This window comes from Habropoda laboriosa, unplaced genomic scaffold (assembly GCF_001263275.1).
Source record: "Habropoda laboriosa isolate 0110345459 unplaced genomic scaffold, ASM126327v1 scaffold333, whole genome shotgun sequence".
Lineage (NCBI taxonomy): Eukaryota > Metazoa > Arthropoda > Insecta > Hymenoptera > Apidae > Habropoda > Habropoda laboriosa.
Window position 1 is genome coordinate 305277 of NW_017100500.1, and position 18475 is coordinate 323751.

The following is an 18475-nucleotide window of genomic DNA, read 5'->3' on the forward strand; positions in this document are numbered from 1 at the left end:
GATTATTAACGCACAACAGTTTGCTGTTAAAACTGTGTACTTGTGAATGAACGTGAACAGAGGGCGGAATGCCTAAGCTTACCGACGGGAAAATTGTGTATCGTGTCGTGTGGTGTTCGCTATTTTATAAACTACGTGTGTGTTGTGATTGGTGGTGTGAAAACTGTCGTAAGTGGTGATTGGTTTTTTCGGTGTGTTTGGGGTGTGTCTGCTGGTGGTGTGAAAGTGGGGAATTTGTTCTTACATTTGTTACATTGCTTGTCTGAAAATTGGTGATGTCGAAGGTCTGTTTTATTGCTTAGGGCATGCGGTGTCCAGGTGTGAGAGTCGTCGAATTTTTGGTGTAATAAAGTAATTTGCCTCGCTTTTTAGAAAGTGCTGTCTATTGAAAATAGCGATGTTATTATTCGGCTTGTCGGTACGGCCGAACAACCCAAGCGGCGTCTGTTACGCATGTGACACTACAAAGAATGCACGAATTCGGCTCGTCGGTACGGCCGAACAACCCAAGCGGCGTCTGTTACGCATGTGACACTACAAAGAATGCACGACTTTGACACCATTTTTGACAAAGAACGACTGGCTTATTGCTCGCCGATTCGCGACTTAAATGGGACAACTGTCTCTAATATCTTCAACGTCTACTGAATTTATTGATAATCCCACCGCCAGGCAACGGTACATGTCAGATGCAAATGGCGTTGCTGGGTCTTCGACACAGCTGGTCTTCTCCGTTTGCTCGCGTATGATAACTTATCACCGTCGCGTCGTCCCGTTGTTTCTGACATACGGAACTTTTTAAATCCCCAACTTCTCTTCTCTACTTTACCGCTGTCACGTAGGAAACTTCTACCACGAATTCTCCATTATAATTCCGTAGGAAAATGACTTGGCAAACTTACCGAGATATCGGGAGTCGTGCTACTTCCTGTTATACTATATTCAATCATTTTTTATCCATTTCGTGAAATTTCGTGGAAAAAAAAAGGGAGAAAAGGGAAGAAAATATCGCATCGTTTCAAGCTTGATCCGATTAAAATGATACGCCCATGCATTCGAGATGATCTATTGTCGGCGTAGAACGAAACTCGTGGATCATTCCGAGCAAGATGAATTCCCAGCGCGGTTTCCGGTGTACAGCCGTTCCGTGTAACTGATTTCAGGGAAAATCTGCATACATTACGCGATGCGTCGAATGCAAATGACGCCGATAAATCTACAACGCTAAGCACAGTTCGGGCTGCAATTAGAGGAACGCCAGGTGGATTCGTGGACGCGGCACTGACGCGTGTAACGAGAGCGACAATTAAAAAGGCACGGTGTGCCCTTAAAACTCAACCATGTTCTTTCGATGTCGCTCGAACAATTTAAATTGCGACAGAAATATACATATATATTTATATATAAGGGTCTCGAGCAGTTTTGCTCCACCATCGAGGTAGTACATTCAAATTAATCTAACGCGCTTGTCTTCATTTGCGAAGTAATATTTCGCCTGTTTTATTCTGTGTATTCCGAAAATTATCATACACAAAAACTTTCTCGCTGCGAAACAGAAATCTGTCCGCAAGAAAATTCAAACTTTCGAGACTGAATTCGAAGAAGTTTTATTAGGATATTTAAATGCAGAAAAATCTCTGATAATATGGTCGTTTCTGTGTGATAGATATTGTTCTGTTCCGTGGAAGTTCTACGAAATGTATATGGTACATTTGATAATTGTAGATTATTGCGGTTTTTAATGAAAAATACAGATTTCCAAAGAAACGAAGATTCGCGATAAATCGTTCCACGCGACAATTTGTCGAACGAGCAAAACCATGACGTCTAGTCTTATTAATTACCGACACAACGAGCTAGAATAAGCTCGGTTTTCCATAAAAACATGATCGATATCGCGGAGAATCGCGGCCATCGGGACTCGTTTATTTTTTCGCGTCTAGTTTCGCACGCAAAGGTGCACGTTCGATCGAGGACTTTTTGTTTCTATATAGCTAGAGCATCTACAAAGGCTAGAGCAAAGCAATTTTTTCCAGGGTTTAAAATGATACGATATTTAACGTTACCAAGTCAGACATTTTATTCTTTAATTTCTTTCACTTTTGTTTTATACGTCAAATTGTAACTTTATCACTTGTGCAATAATTCTTTTATTCGATTCATTTGCATATTATCGATTTCCGGGGAATATTACGAGCAAGTAAAAATTTGTCAAATTTATAGAATTACAGAAATTCACTTGTAACATGTCGAATCGACGATACGAAAATTTCGCGAATTGATTTGTTCCTTTGAAAATATCTTTTTATCATATTCATGATTTAAACACATCGATAAAGAGAAATCGCCCGGCGCTAACGGGAATGGGATAATTCACGTCGAAAACGACTTGCTGGTGCCGTGATGAATAGTTTCATTAATCATAAATGAAACGTCGTTGGTCTCTTCCGTGATTCGACCGGGTAATTCAATGATAATAATTGCGTCCGGCTGTCGCAAAAACACCGTTATCTTTCGGCGATTTCCAAAATCGTTCGATTACAGAAATCCACGCTGCTGTTTTATTGAATGTAACGTCACAGTAAATCTCGCCTTCTTGCCAACTTATCTCGAATAATTCGCAAATAACAGGATAATAGAAACATTCGTATTATCTTTCTTACAAGTGCAGCAAAAAATTTCATTTCCTTTAAAATTGAAGAATTTCAAAAATTTCATAATTTCTTTAGAAAATAAAGTCACCATAAATCTCGCCTTCTTGCCAACTTGTCTCGAATAATTCGCAAATAACAGGATAATAGAAACACTCATATTATCTTTCTTACAAGTGCATCAAAAAAATTTCATTTCCTTTAAAATTGAAGAATTTCAAAAATTTCATAATTTCTTTAGAAAATAAAGTCACCATAAATCTCGCCTTCTTGCCAACTTGTCTCGAATAATTCGCAAATAACAGGATAATAGAAACACTCATATTATCTTTCTTACAAGTGCATCAAAAAAATTTCATTTCCTTTAAAATTGAAGAATTTCAAAAATTTCATAATTTCTTTAGAAAATAAAGTCACCATAAATCTCGCCTTCTTGCCAACTTGTCTCGAACAATTCGCAAATAACAGGATAACAAAAACACTCATATTATCCTTCTTACATATGCATCAAAAAAATTTGATTTCCTTTAAAAATTAAGAGAAAAAATATAAAAATACCAAAAATTCATTATTTCTTTAGAAAATAAAATTGTCCTTCCCATCACGTCAAAGAATGAACCTCATACGACGATAAGGTACACCAAAACCCTAGCAAACTCGTGAATATATTTGCGATAAACCAGCCTCGACGAAATTGGCGAAACGTCATCTTTCGTTCCATCCCTTGTTTCATTCCGCAGGTATCATCTTTTGCCGCGCTAAACTAAAAGAAGAAACTCTCGAGGAATAAACGACCTGAAACCTGGAAAAACATTTTCGCGATAAGATCGAGCGTTTACGTCGATTCGAACGCGATTCCGAAGCGTCGAGCTTCGAGCACGTTCTTTTCCTTCCCTCCACTTTTTCCTTCCTTCTCGTTTTACGTGTCAACTTCGAAAGGAAATGCAGAAAGTCAACGTGGAAACGGCGGGGCAGGTGCTTATTTTCCGATTGACGTTCCGCCACGTTGCATTTTCGCAACATTGCAAATATTACCGGCTGTATATCAGTTAGAGTTTCGAGGGAGAGAGGGTTGTGTGTGCGTACCTATGCAACGCCGCCACGAAAATATCAATTCCCAGACGGTTTCAGGAGTACACGCCAATTTCTTTGGCACGTAAGCCAACCCGCTCGTTCTAATTTACTCACTGCAGGCCCAACTAGCCTTGCCAGACGATTATTATACACCGTCTCGAAGAAAAACAGAGAAAAAAAAATGCAGAGAAATCATCGGTAGATCGTACTCGCCATTCTAATTCCATTCGACATGGCTTATCTCTATTAGCTAATGCACTTTCGACGTGTGCTGCTCTCTTGAGTATTTTCGCGAAAATTCTGACAGTCCTATATGATAAAATGCACAGTAAAAGTGGAAAGAACCCTGATGCAGAAAAAGAAACAAGTAAATTTTATAGATTTCAATTTGTCTGAGAAAAATTTCAAAACTCCTTCACATTCCTGATAATTCGAATTAATAATTATTATTTCTAATCTGGAAATAAGGCAAAATGAAATTTTTGCAGTCATGAAATATTCGTGACAATTGGTTGTTACAGCGGCGGCAGTCGGTGATAACTAGGTCTCGCGTACATTTTCAACGGCGGAAAAAACAAGGCAGAAATCGCGTTGATTAATCGCCTTCTTTATTCCATGGTGTTTCGCTGAAGAAAACGGAGAACGTCACAGAGAGGTAATCATAATAAAGCTTTCCTCGTACTTTCATTCATAACTGATCTCCCTCGTCCGGCCAGAACCGTGCGAACAAACAAATTATCGAGAATGAATTCTTTCTCCTTCTACTGCCGCCGGTTGGAAAGAACAGAACGAAGGAAGAAATTGAAGACGTCTGCAGAAACGTGAGATTAGGGGGGAATGTTCTCTTTACGGGAACAATTTCTGCGAATATTCTTCACTGGCTTCTTCCACTTCTTGCCGGAATGATGAATGGAACCGCGATGGGCTTTTCCGATTGCCAGTATAAAGGAATATTTCGTATAATGTAACGAGTAGATATTCGATTATTGATAATAATATTGGTCGTGGTTTGAGAGCATCTCAACTGTGTGCATTTCAGGTGAATTTTATTACCTTAATCTTGGATCAGCTGGGTAAAATCTGACAAATTCAATATTATAATTTTAATTGTGTTATCTTTGCAGTTGTAAAAATACCATATCGAATTAAAGAGACTCGATTTATCTAGCTTTTTCAATTTTATCAACTCTATCAACGAGATTTCAATGCAAACATAAAGTAAAAGCTTTACATTTTCATAATGTCAAAAAAAATCCGCCAGACTAACACAGAGTTAAACGTTACCGTGTACAAAGGCAAGGTAGAATTTTCAGAAATAATACGATCGTTTCTTACCGCTGTTCTCTCTTTACTTGAACTTAACGAGGCAAAAGACACGCCTCGTTACCACTTCGTGGTATTTCTCCCTTGAAACAGAAGAAGAAAAAAACGAGAACGACTCTGAGGTTTATACACTCCCAGACAGCAATTACCTTGCAATAATTACAGATCTTTGATCATTAAAACCGAACGATTAAAAATTACCTCCAACTATTACGAAACGCGACTCTTTTCGCATTTCGAAAGAGCTCGTACAATTGATTTTATCCCATACGCCAAGGCAAAGGGAAAACTATTTAGCGAAAGATCCATCGAATCCGAAGCACGCGGCTAATTAAACCGATCGCGTTCTCCGCCAAGTTAATTAATTAAAAAAGAGAAAGAAGAAGAAGAAAGAGAGAAAAAAAAACCCACCGTGCGTCCTTCCGGCCAGGGCGAAGTAATTTTCATTATTATTCGAACGACGGTGATTATCCCCACCCTGGTCGCATGTCGCGGCGCGAATTAAAGGAGGAAAAACTACCGCAGAATCGAATTCGATTCGTCCGGACGGATCGATATCGGCGCTGACGCGGAGTTAACCAATAAAACTCCTCCGACAATAGAATGCAGGCTAACTTCCACCATTGTTGCAGAAACTTTAATCAGGCCAGTTCTCCAGAGTCGGGCTCTGTTTCATCGGGAGTCGAAATCAAACCCTCCCCATTCAGGACAATGGAGGATCGATCGATCGAGATCGATCTATCACGTCCTTCGCGTTTCCAAGCTTGATATCGCGCCAGCATAAGAATCAACCCGCGAGATCGCGTATGAAAGAAAACCGGCGCGGCGTTTCGCCGCGGGCCACGAATTCACGAGTAGCCTGATCAAGAAAGGGGGAAAAAAAAGAAGGGAAAAAAAGGAGCCGGCAGAAACACTGGTAAACCGAGGCGACAATAGGAACGGTAGTCGTCGGTGAGCTCCCGTTAACGGGATCAGGAAATCTGATTTTCCGATTCCCATTCAGGCCACTCTTTTTTTTCCCACCGTTGAATAGAGGACCAAAAAGGACAGGCACAGGCAAGGTAGAGAGGAGCGACCGATGTGAATCGGTGGAAGAATCTTGCTAATTCTCCTCGACACCTCTCTCTCTCTCTCTCTTTCTCCCTATCTTTTCTTGCCCACTTCTGTCTGTCGTCCTATACATAATTCGAGTCCTCCTCGTTCCTCGAAAATATCGTGCTGCCTGCCTGCGGTGGACCGTGTCGTAAGAACGTGTTTCGAGGAAAAAAGCCTCGGTATTGGTGGCAACAGGAGTATTGATTTTCTGGTACGATACGGCAACAACGAGGTGGAGCCATCGCAGCTCCAGTGGTAGCACCGCCATATTTGTTTCCCCCAGGAAGACCAGGGAAAGACTGCGGAAAGTGGATTTTCCAGGGGCTTCTTCCAGTCGCTGATTCATCGTCGATTCACGTAAGTACAACCAGTTGACGGTTACACGCTCAAGCTCGCGTTTTTTTCTTATCGTTCGCCAGCTAGGCGCCTCTAAACCCGGTTTATTGACACGCGAGACTGCGGCGAACCGTGCTCGCCGATCGTTGCGAACCGTCTTTTCGAGCAGGCTCGTGTAAACAACGTGCAACGACTGCTTGACAGGTGGTTGTCTCGAGTTAAGTGATTACCGCACCTTACGAATCGACAGTGTTTCCATTTCTCTCGAACACGGTGGCTCGATCTGTGGAAAATTTCGATGGAAAAGAACGCGCGTATGTAGAGTGTCTTCGTTCATCGTTCGACTCAGCCTGTCAGAAGATGATCCTTTCGTTTCGCGTTTTCTTCTCTCTCGTATGCTTCGGCGGTCGTGTGAAATCGAAGGTCTTTATTTATGGTGGAAATGATGGTTTCGTTCGAAATGCAACGGTGTGACGGTTAAATTTAGTGCAAAAACCAGTCTTGTGATCGTTAAACGATCGATCAGCGTGGCTATTATTAGACGCAGCACGTGGTGATAAAATGCCATGCATTCGCGTTTACCAAGCTCGTTTCTAATTCTGGTGACTACGTGTTTTATGGGTATGATATGCAGAAAATTCAGCGTTGCTCGTCCATGCGGAGCTACGATCGCTTTAGAGTTGATTTTCCGGCAGGCGCCCGTGTGTGCCTGGATGAATCGATGGCTCTTCCAATCGCTAAGCCTCGGTTTAATGTTATTTTCTATCGTGTAACTGTGTATCGACTGGCTGTGATCTCTTTATACATCGAAACCTGATTAGATCGAGTCATATGTGGTGTAAATCGAAGTAGTACAAGTGCATCCTATTGCTGCTCACTCTTCTCTTTGTTCAAACAATGAAAATGTCCTTGTACAAAGTACAATTAAAAATTGCTTCCCTTTTTCGTTTAATTTTTTCAAACTTATTTCTGCAAAATACCGTGCATCAAAGTGCGTAGAATTGCTGGTGGAAGAACTCGTTTTCACTCGTGCGCTGTATTTTTCTTTTCGCCTAAAGCATGTGACGTAGAGAAATTAAAAATAAGAATAACTAAGATCACGTTAACCTGCCTGTATTAAAAAGAGCGAGCTCTAAGAATAAACTTCTTTTTTCTTCTTCTAAATAAACTCGGTCGAAACTGGGTGCGTACATATTTTTCTTTCTATTGGAAGATCGATCGTCTCCTACGAAATTATTCCACGCGAAAAAGATCATTCGTGATAATATACACGTGCACACACGGTATAAGTGATATCCTCGGAATCCATAGAAACTAATCGATTAGCTCGACACATGAATATTCACGCCCAATAGCCACGAAAGCTTTTCTAAAATTATAATTGACATCCATTTGACACCCTGTAATTTCAATAAGTACCACCAAGCCTTTGCACAGTACCGTACAACACACGTTTTCCTCGCTCATTTACAGATACTTTAAAGCATTCAATTATTCGTCGTTCTCTACACATTCTATAGCACGTCTATCAAAGTCATGCTCGTTGGTTTCTACGACGTCTACCATGCCAGGATATAAAGATAATCGATACAATCTAACGTTTTCCGTGGGAATACCGCAGTAAGGGCGCCCTTAGCTCGTTTCATGCTCAATAAGTAACACCGTCGAATGCATCCAGCGTGGAAGCTCGAAGGAGAAAAATCGTCCGTTGGCGGAGAAAAGACGACGATAAAAATTTTCACCCGGTGTTCCCCGAAGCGTTCAGCTTCAAACGAAGCTTGCACGAAGTGAACGTACTCGCGGCGGTACGCAGAGAAACGGGGAAAGAAGAGAAAAAGAAGGGAAAGAATTGGCGCGTGCACTGTTTGAAAAAATGAAGAAAAAATAAAGGAAAACAAAACCGAGCAGCCGAGTGTTTTTCTTCGCGTGCACGTTCACGAGACCGGTAAATCGGCGCGGAATTGCCCCGAAATATTTATGCCACCGCCGGCGGAGAGGGTACGAAAGTGTCGTGCTCGTTTAACGAGCGCCGCGACGCGACAAAGAGAACGCAGGAAACGAAGCGGTGAACAAAAGCAAAAGGGACGAGAGACGGCGTGCTCGTTTAACTGAAAGCACGATCGCTGAGACAAAGGAGACGCAGGAAGCATCGGGCAAAATTAATAACGATGTTGCGATAAACCGAGAGCTGCTTCAAGGATCCTCTAAACAGGATGACAAACGAGAGTGGCGAAGACGCAACTCATCGTGGAAAAATGGCACAGGTTCTTCTTCGAATTCGAAGAGAAATTAATAATTATCGAAAAAATTGAAGGATTCTTCTACGAAAAAAAATTCGAAGAAATTTCGAGGAAAATTGTTAGGATAATGGAAGTTGAAACAGGTGAAACACGCGTATATATATATATAAAGTGAAGATCTCAAGGAACGAGGTGTAAAGCTGCAGGCGCCACACCGTCTGCGGCTAACGCTCGATAAACTACATTACGTGCTAACGCGTCGTGCCTTCTACTTCTCTGCCATCTCCTTTGCTTCTTTTTTCCCCCCTGGTCTTCTCTCCTTTTCCGTTGCCTGCGCGGCAAACTGTGTCAGCCGCCGCGAAGGTCCTACCGCTAGGTGAAACTGTGTCACAACCTCCATGGCGACTTCAATTTCGTTGGGAATTAAAAAAACTGGAGCGTACATGTTATGGAAAACGGTGGCTGATAATTAAGTGGGTACCGGGAAACACGCGTTTATTGCGATACCCAGCTTCAATTTCGCGATGAATAAAAAAAAGAACCGCGTTTCTACGTCGCTCCTTCACCGCCAACATTGTAGAATTACCACAAACCACTCTGAGAACCTTCTTTTTTTATTCCTTTTCAGCTACGTCGCCGAAGAAGGTACCTACGAGTTTTCGCGTAATTATGGTAATTACATGTTCTCGTATTGTCGTGAGAAACTCGGGAGGGGAAAATTTCGTGTGTTTTCCAAGACGTATCTGGCGCAAAGTGGTTTCGAAGCTGACAATTTTCGAATTACAAAGCGCGATTAGGTGACGAAGATTAGCAGTGTTTGCGAGATCCTTTGACGAAGTGTTGGGTGAAAAAAGGGGAACACGTAAGGCGACGAAAATTGAAGGAAAGAGCTTTCTATACCGACGCAATTAATTACGCGTTAGTGCTGTGAGCTTTGTGCTTTTTGTCTTCTCTACTTCTGTTGCTTGCTCTCCAAACTGTGTCACCTGTTCTAAAAGCCCTATGGCGAGGAAAACTGTGTCACGGTAGCACCGGTGGTTCGTGCAACACGCTGATAGTCTCGAAGGAAAAACTGACCTGATCCGTGCTGAATATCGTGACAAAAAGCTTCTTCCTTAATTACCCGTATATTTTTCTTCACGACGTAACGGATTTACTCGCATTTCTCTCTTTCAATTCTTACAGCTGAGATATCGTATTGAATTTACGAATTAAATATTTCTTTGGAAACGCACTGACACGTAAATTTTGAGGCACGCCGTAAGACGAAGTTTAACATTTTTAAATTCGTAAAAGAGTTTCTTTACAGAAAATTTTAGAAAATTCAACGTTCTAAAAATTTTTAAAACTGACGTTTAAAATAGACGCACCTGACGGAAAAATTCACGACTCGAGAGGATGTACAAAAAATTGAAGTTCCTTCTCAGGTCAAATCTTTACCTGACACGAATATTCCGTCAAATATTTATTTTTCATTTCTGTTTCCCGATCCAAAATTACTTTTTCGAATTCTACGATAACGAGGAAGTTTTTATAGCAAGAAAAAATGTCGTAGCTCGACGACATGGAATAAAAATTTCATCCACTTTTATTAAAAGAATCTCAGCCAACTTGAAACGATTAAAGAAAGTTCAACATGAATCTTTGACCCAGTTTCATCCAGTACGCATTCGAATGAAGTTTATTCAGCGACGCGTTGCATTTACATGCAGCATTACGACATCGATTTCCTTCTTCAAACCCCAAGAAACGTATGAAAAGCATCTGTTCTCAGATTCAAGTGTTTTAACTACCAAATTCAACACAAATTCTCCACAAAATGAAACCGCACCGTCCGCGACAAGTATCCGAAAAGCATATAAAAACGTACTGCGAAGCTCGAAATCATTCGTTCGTAACTCGTAAATAGAAATGAAAAATCCTTTTCATAATAAAACGAAGAAGGGGAAGAACCGACTCGTACCGTGTATTTCTCGTCAATTAAATTTCAGTACAAAGACGGCCGAAAGCGAGGAGTGTTTTTACATAAGCACCGAAAACGTTTCCTCTCGAACGAGATTCAATTTTTTGCCGCTGGATCCGCCGGATCCCGCCATCTCTGGACGATTATCCTGCAACAGAGATCCTCCTGATGGCACGACGGTACATCAATGACGTCAAATGCGGCAGTGCACGGCGTCGTTGCAGTTCGTCGCAGCGCATGCGTTGATCATCGATCGGTGCGCGTTGCCTGCTCGAGCTTTTCGGCCGCGCACCTCACACGAGGCGCAAAGCGACCGAAAGCAGAACACGCGCGCGACCAGCATCGTTCTGCCGTAAAAAGAACGCCGCGACACGGACTCGCGAGTAACTCTGACGTGGATATCCTCGAGATCGCGATGAGAAGGTTGATCACGAAGCTTTGAACCCCGATCCTTCGTTGGATTTCATCGGTGGGATCGCAACTACTCGACTATCCTAACATTTCGAGGGACCAGATCGGCGAAGCGATCGAAAATCTGGCACGAGTGTATCGAGGGTGGTGACAGGTCGTTCCGTTCACAGCTGGAGCAGGATAAGTGTGACGATACAATGGAGGATAACAGTTGAATAAGCGAAAAATTCGACAGATTACTTCTGGTACGTACACAGTATACGAAACCTTTAAATCAAGCTACTGATAAAACGCCGATGCTTTGAAACCACGCACACACCTACTAGCTACGATTTCGTTCAAACGCCAGAGATATCGTTCGAAGAAACAAAGAGAGAGGGTGTAACAAACGATGCTGTAACAATGATGTAGAGAGAAAAGCTCGATACAGCAAGCAGTCACGATGAACAGGCTGACGTAGCATGTAAACTCTCGGAATAATTGATCGTTCCTCGACATCAGGATCCTCTTGGTGATCGAACCGAGCTCGAGAAACTCGGCACAATGCCGAAGCAAGTGCCAGTGGAGAACTTGGTGATCCCGCCGCAAGACGGCCGGATCTGCGGGACAATTTGCATCTGTCAGATGACCGCTGTCCTATCGTCCGTCGCTCTGGTCTATCTAACAGTGGCAATTTACATGCCGAGCACCAGAGCCTTTCAATCTGGCATCAGCGAGGTGCCAGTTATGTGCACGACAATACGCGCCGTGAACGCGGACAATTGTGAATGGGGCAGCTGCGGAGAGTGGTGCCTCTCGAAAACATCCGGCCCCTGTGTTCAGATTCACGTGAACCTTCGTAGAAACGGCTCGGCGATATTACTAGCGAACTGTACAAACACGACGAATAAGACTTGTTACGGTATCGATCAGGAGAACGCGAAGAAATCGAAATGCATCGCGGACGAGTGTCGCAATCTGACCGGTACGTTCAATTGTTCGTCCGGCGTGTGCATCAACATAACAGACGCGTTCGAGTGTATATTCCACGATACCGATCCACCACTCAAGTGTTCCGGTAGACGTGGCAAGATAACTTGTATAGACATTGACGGTTTGTTCAATTGTAACCGCGGCACATGCGAGCGTATCAGAACCCCGTACAATTGCGATCGCAGATGCGTCGACATCCCGACGAGGAACAAGAATATGATACTGCTTAGCGGTGACAAAGTTTATCTCAGTCAATGCGAGAGAGCTATAGACGTTCAGAGTAATCGCGAGATATGGCACGAGGATCGTGGCGACGTCATGATGGCGTCTTGCTACGGAATTTTCAACTCCACGCTGGGCGTCGAGGCTGTCGACTGCATCAACGGTTCCGTTCTCGAGAAAGATCTTCTCACCGATCTGACCAACTTCACCTACTTGTCGTACCTCAATATATTCGCGACGACACCATTGGACGAGACCAGAATGGTCGCGCCACCTGAACAAGACTTGATCATCGCCAACGAAAGCCGCTTGCTGATCAATCTCGAGGGTTGCGTTAACACGCTTCGCGAGGAGTGCAAGGAGTTTCTTCACGAGTACGGGAAAGACGGTTCTGATCACAACGCTCGTGCCAGATTCCCCTGTTACTACGCGGAGGGTAATACCGGGATAGTTGTGTCACGTTTCAACCTGGAGACCACGTACAAGGAGTTCCTGATCGCGTTGCTGTTGCCCAGCATTCTGTTCGTCGTCAGCTGCCTGACGTTGATCTTTTGTCAGAGGACCGTGGTGGTCGGCGACGACGCGAAAATGAGATTCAAGGCCACGCTTGGTGCACTCTCGTCGATAGAGAAGAGCGCTTCTGGTAACCTAGGGGATGCTGGCGGAGGAAACTCTGCTATGGCGCTCTGAGATCCGTCACGTAAGAATCTGTTAAGCAGCACCGAGAGTTACCATGGCCTAGGGACCTTTCTTACGGGCGATTCGAGACGCTTTCAATCGGTCGTATTGAGACGCAGCTTGAGAATCGTGTACTTTCTGTTGTTCTTTGGTCCTAGCGATCTTCTACGATTTACGTGATACCAGTTTCTTATCTGCGATACCTGTGAAACGGGCACAACGCGAAAGATTCAATAGAAAGTTTCAGATATAATCGATTATGCTGACACAAGCTCTTAGAGTTTGCTCTCCTTGCCCTAGAGTTGCTTACCGTTGTTGGATCGACTATTCGATACACCCCAAAAAAGTTTGCTGCATTATCGTTACGCGGTAGTTTCAGGATGGGCTTGACTAGGGTGTTTAGAAAAGCTTCGATTTGCAACACGAATTATCTACGCCAATCAAATCTTCGTACGTTTAATTAAACCAAGTGATTATTACAACTGTTACGTGATACTCTGTTTTTCTTTCTGTTCACAGGCATTCCCCTCCTGGAGGAGAGTCCGGCTCGTCAGTCGATATTCTCCCTGCGCGGGCATTATTAAGGTGTGGGGAGGGGGGGAACGCGTGGTTAAAATTCTCATCTTGCAAAACAAAAAAAAATCTACAAAACAAAACATACAAATACTTCTGCAAAAAGCGCAAACCATCTTTGAAAAACGAACAAAAAAAGAAAAGAGAGCAAGCGGTCAAAAAAAAACAACAAACAAAGTACCAAAAGCAAAAAGAAACGCAAAAAAAAAACAAAGAAAAAACGAGCAACAAGATTTTTCCTACTTGCACTGCCTGCACAAAAACTACACTTTCGAGAGCGCACGTGCTTTTTTCAATAAAAAAAAAACGAGAAAAAAAGAAAAAAGATTCCGCGAGCGCGCGGTACGAATCGCTTCGAGGAAGTTCGTGGACTCGACCATTAATCTTTCGGATAAGACGGTAAACGTAACGAGGCAACAAATCATAAAACGGAACAACAGACAATTCGGCGTCTTTTACACGTGACAGAACATTCGTCGGTAGCTTTTAAGTGTCCCCCTTCTTGATTGATTCGCCGTGACAGTAGATAAGAACCATTTATTACATATAGCTCTGCGTATCGAGGCTAAGCAACTCTTATTGTAATCACACACCTACACCGCCAAAAAGCCACTTTGAGAATCGAAGGACGTGCCTTGCTGGTAAATGATCGATTCGAGACGATCCCTGCACCAATAGCCACAAGCCTACAAAACAGAGATCTTTGATAACTCGCCGCTTCGCGTTATCTTCTGAAAGTATTCGAACCGTAAGCTTAAATATCACGTATAATTAAACAAACAAAAAGTCTACCAACAATAAGTTTGAACAATCACAAAGCTCTTCGTCGGCCTATTAAAAGCGAAAGAGAAGATTCTGATAGAAATAATTTGTTCCATTCGTTTCACCGAAAACTTCCATTACTTTGTTCGAAAAAGCTACCAAAAATAGGAGAAATCTGACGTAAAAAATCTTGTTCACAAGATACTTTTGCTGCGAAATCGAAAGAAAAAATTTCACAAGGATCGAGGTAACTTTGATTGGTTACCTACCAATCTCGTCTCTTCAGGGACAAAGTTTCAGAGTTCGAACTTAGGGTCCAAGCGACCCAGGGAACAAAGCAATCATTGATTCCGACGAGTCAACGGTGATCATGGGCGCCCAGGAAGAGGACACCAAGTCCAGCACCATGGGTGGGGTGCTACCGGTGGTAGAAGTTGCCTCTTTGGTGGAGAAAGCGAAATTCTACACGTCCCTCTGCCTGGGTACCACAGCCATTCTTGCTGTTTTCGCCTTCCTCTTTCTAATCCCTTTCGTCGTGGAACCAGCTATATCTACGATTTTGGCCGACTTCTCTCCTCACGCTGTAGCCTGTGTCGTCACTGACCACGTTTACGCCGAGGGACTGAAAAATTGCTCTTGGGCAAGCTGTAGAGAAGGTGATTGCCTTATAAACATTTTCTCCTCCAAATCCATTCTATAGAATATTTCAGAATTTAACCCTTTAACGTCTAGCGTCCTCTTTCATTGTAACTCTTCGTTTCACTTGCTAATAATGCGATAGAAATTAAATAGTGCAATAAATTTGCGAGTTAATGGGTTAATTTCAACTTTCTTTTCTAGATCAATCGTGATTAATTTTAATAGGATTTTGTCGATTGCAGGTTGTACCAGCGCCGCGCTTCGTTGCCATCAGATCAGAGTGAACTACACGAGGCTAACGTTCGGAGAATTCGTGGCGAAACCACTGGGTACCATACCCTGGGACGTCTCCGACACGAAATTCTTTGTGAACACGGAAGGCTGCGGTTACCCGCCCCGAGTGAATTGTTCCGATTTTGCCAAGAAATTCGGATACTCGAACATGGGAAAGATATTCCCCTGCTACTACAGCAGAACACACCCAGAGACTGTCGTTGCAAGGTACAATAATTCTTACCGTCACGATCGTGACAAATAGGGAAAACGGATGCACGAAACGTGTCATGTCCGATACACATCGAGGTTAACACTGGATGTGCAGTGTTATTACTGTTGTTTCATTGATTCTGATCTTTGAAAATTGACCGTCCTAGTGTATTACTACGATTAACTCCCCTTTGTTAGAAGCTTCATTGATTATTCTCTTTGTACTTCGAAAGAGGTTACAATATACTTCTCAGACTTCCATTATACACGATGCACTTTTCGTTCACCTACTTTCTCTTTGTAAATTGAAATAGCAGATAATGCTCGTTTGAAAGTAATTTTTTTCACATTTTCAGATACTCTTGGGACGAAAACCTGAGGCACTTAGTGCTAGCCTTGGTAGTGCCTACAGTACTATTTGGAGTGTCCCTCGGTGTGTTATGCTTTTGGTATTGTCCACCGATGGGCAAGAGTTGCGGAGGACCAGGACGTAACCTCATTGACAAGTACGCCAGGAAGGAAGAGTAAGTAACGTGTATGTATGCAGTGCCCTGTGAGGCTAGAAGAACCTATATAACTTATCGACATTCTAGAATTACTACGAGGAATTAACTCATTCTTTAATTGACAACAAAACTCGCCACGTTCAAAACCTTGAATCATTACTAAATGATATTTCGTAAATTTAAAATTTTGAAAACGTTTCGTTGTTAACTTTCAGACATCAGATATCGGGTCAAATGTGACCTAAGAATAAAATCTCTTTCGTACTTTTAAATTTAAGCGAAACCACTTTTTTTTTATTTTACTAGATATTATGCTATTTAAAATTATACAAATATATTATGAGTAAAATAACAAATATACTTATAATGTAAGGAGAGGAGAGTCGTGACTCTATTTCGAATGCCAGTTGAAACAAAGAGACTTCGAAAAGCTGGGTCACTGGTGACCCGGTGACCGTCGTCCAAAGGTCAATTCAAGATAATTCCTCGAAGTAACGCTTTACAGTACAGTTGAACAAAGAGACACCGCTGTATTTTCTATCTCAAGTTTTCTATTGCATTCGTACAGTATCCTGGGAGAGGATGAATTCGAGGAGGACGAGGAAGAATACTGACTGCTACCAAGGGCTCACCCCCCAGCGAGGGAGTGACGCCGAAGGAATTATTAAAAACAAAAAAAAAAACAAATCCCCAGCGTACTTTACGTTTTAAATTTAAGCGATCGTTCGAAAGCAATAGCAGCGTTAGTAAAAGAAACGAAACGAAAAATTGTTCGGCAACGAAGACAAATGCTAATTTGTTCGCGTACCTCGGCGTGTCTGACTTATTTCGACTTCTACTACTACTTCCGATAGAAAACCTCCTCGCAATATTACACCGCACCTTGTCGCTTCTTAATCGATTGCTTTACAATTAAACGGAATTGGTATGTGTACACTGAAAGAAACTTCTGCTGTTTTGAATCTCTGATCATTTTCACCATTCAAACTTCGAATCTTTACTCGGTCCAATCGAATTGTTTCCCCCTTGAACTTGCAATAAATCAAAAAGTAATCAACGTGTCGTATCCTTGTCGCGAGACGAAACACGCAAAGGTCCTTTACTAGATAAAAGAAAAAAACAAACGAAAGAGATTCTCCCGTGATGAAATGCAATTACGCGACGAAAATCTTAAGTTTCTAAGATCGATCGAACCAAATATTCACGGGAACGTACATCGAAGTGCTACTGTATTTTTCCGAAGGTGTTTGTCCCCTAAACGAATTAAACCAAGATGTCTGCGATATTTTTACACCGAGTTACCATGGAACCAAAAAGAAACAAAAAAACGAAAAAAAAAAAAAATAATGCAGAGATAACCTCGCCGCGTGACGACTTACGAAAGTGTGGTCGCGAATGTTTTTTCTGCGATATCGAGCGTAATCATTTTGCGAGATTTTTATATTACGAACGCAATAAACAAAGAGAAAACAAGCTCTGTGCGGCGGTTCGTGCGAATTTACAAAGGTAAAGTAGGTTGGTTAAAAGCTGAAGCGGTTTGAGAGCTCAGTCTCGATCATCTACCAGTATTCCGGAGCGAAGTTCATAGAGGTACAGATTTAACAGAGAGAGAGAGAGAGAGAGGGAAAAAAAGGTGCGCCTTCCTACAACGTGATAAAACTTTTAAACGTAAGGAACAAACAAATATTCAAGTCAACTGGCACGTTTTAACGCAGCATTCGTTCGTAATAGGATAAGTGATGTGCTTGAGTACGTATTTGTAAGTCATGTTTATCCAGACTCGGGGTAAGATGACGTTTCAGACGATGAATAAGAAGCAACGAGCAAACGAAAAAGATACGAGAGAAAAGAAAACAATATATGTATATTGGATATCTTCCGATTAGTGGAATGAGATATTCTTCGCGGTGGCATCGTGGCGTGTAAATGTTCTGTATCGATTTGATTAAAATCGCTCGATGTTGCTTCGCGGACAATATTTCAGGATAATTGGATACAGCCATTTTTTTTGGAGACGTTTATTATTTCAAATATCATTTTACCCAGATCTGCGTGTATCTGAGCTCACGATCGACGAAAGTGAGAAACTTTTCGGAGAAGCTTGTACGTTGTGGAGAAACTAATCGATTCGTCGAGCATTCCAGCAAAAAAGGGAAAAAAAAATGACAAAAAAAGAAATCAAAATCCTGTGCAGAGTCGTGTCACGCGATTGTACGTGCTCGTATTTCTGCGTTTCTACTTGTGGAATATTTGAAATCGATAGCAGTATTCGTGTCAGTTTGAAAGGGTGAAGAAAATGAAGTCAGGAGGGGAGGAGATATTTTTTTCGATTTTAAAATTACACCGAAATACAAAGGAGGATCGTAGTGCTTTTACGTGTGATTGCAAAAATAGAATGGTAAATGAGCACGGCTATTTTTGCAATAAAAAACGGATGGAAAATCGTCGTTGAATTTTGTCGAAGTTTCCAACTGATACGAATTACGAGACGAATTTGAAACAGAGAGAGAGAGGGAAAGTGACACGATTGCCTCCAGGATCTGT

At 42.2% G+C, this 18475-nt stretch overlaps 3 protein-coding genes across 4 annotated transcripts in view; 2 read left to right on the plus strand and 1 right to left on the minus strand.

The window, feature by feature from the left end:
• LOC108576149 (UPF0769 protein C21orf59 homolog) overlaps positions 1–18475 on the minus strand; it is a 93427-nt gene that overhangs the window by 44911 nt on the left and 30041 nt on the right. The window lies entirely within an intron of this gene.
• LOC108576146 lies at positions 11637–13567 on the plus strand. The gene is made up of 2 exons (XM_017939086.1): positions 11637–12987; positions 13485–13567. Exon 1 carries the CDS (start codon positions 11637–11639, stop codon positions 12975–12977), a length of 1341 nt encoding a protein of 446 aa, XP_017794575.1. The 3' UTR covers positions 12978–12987; positions 13485–13567.
• Positions 14507–16973, plus strand: LOC108576150 (protein tipE). 2 transcript variants are annotated; one of them, XM_017939090.1, is made up of 4 exons: positions 14507–14956; positions 15182–15440; positions 15782–15960; positions 16500–16973. In XM_017939090.1, the coding sequence occupies exons 1-3, from the start codon at positions 14671–14673 to the stop codon at positions 15951–15953; spliced, it is 717 nt and encodes a 238-aa protein (XP_017794579.1). In that variant the 5' UTR covers positions 14507–14670; the 3' UTR covers positions 15954–15960; positions 16500–16973. The 2 variants fall into 2 exon arrangements, with proteins under 2 accessions (XP_017794579.1, XP_017794578.1); XM_017939089.1 differs by having other exon boundaries at positions 15782–15949.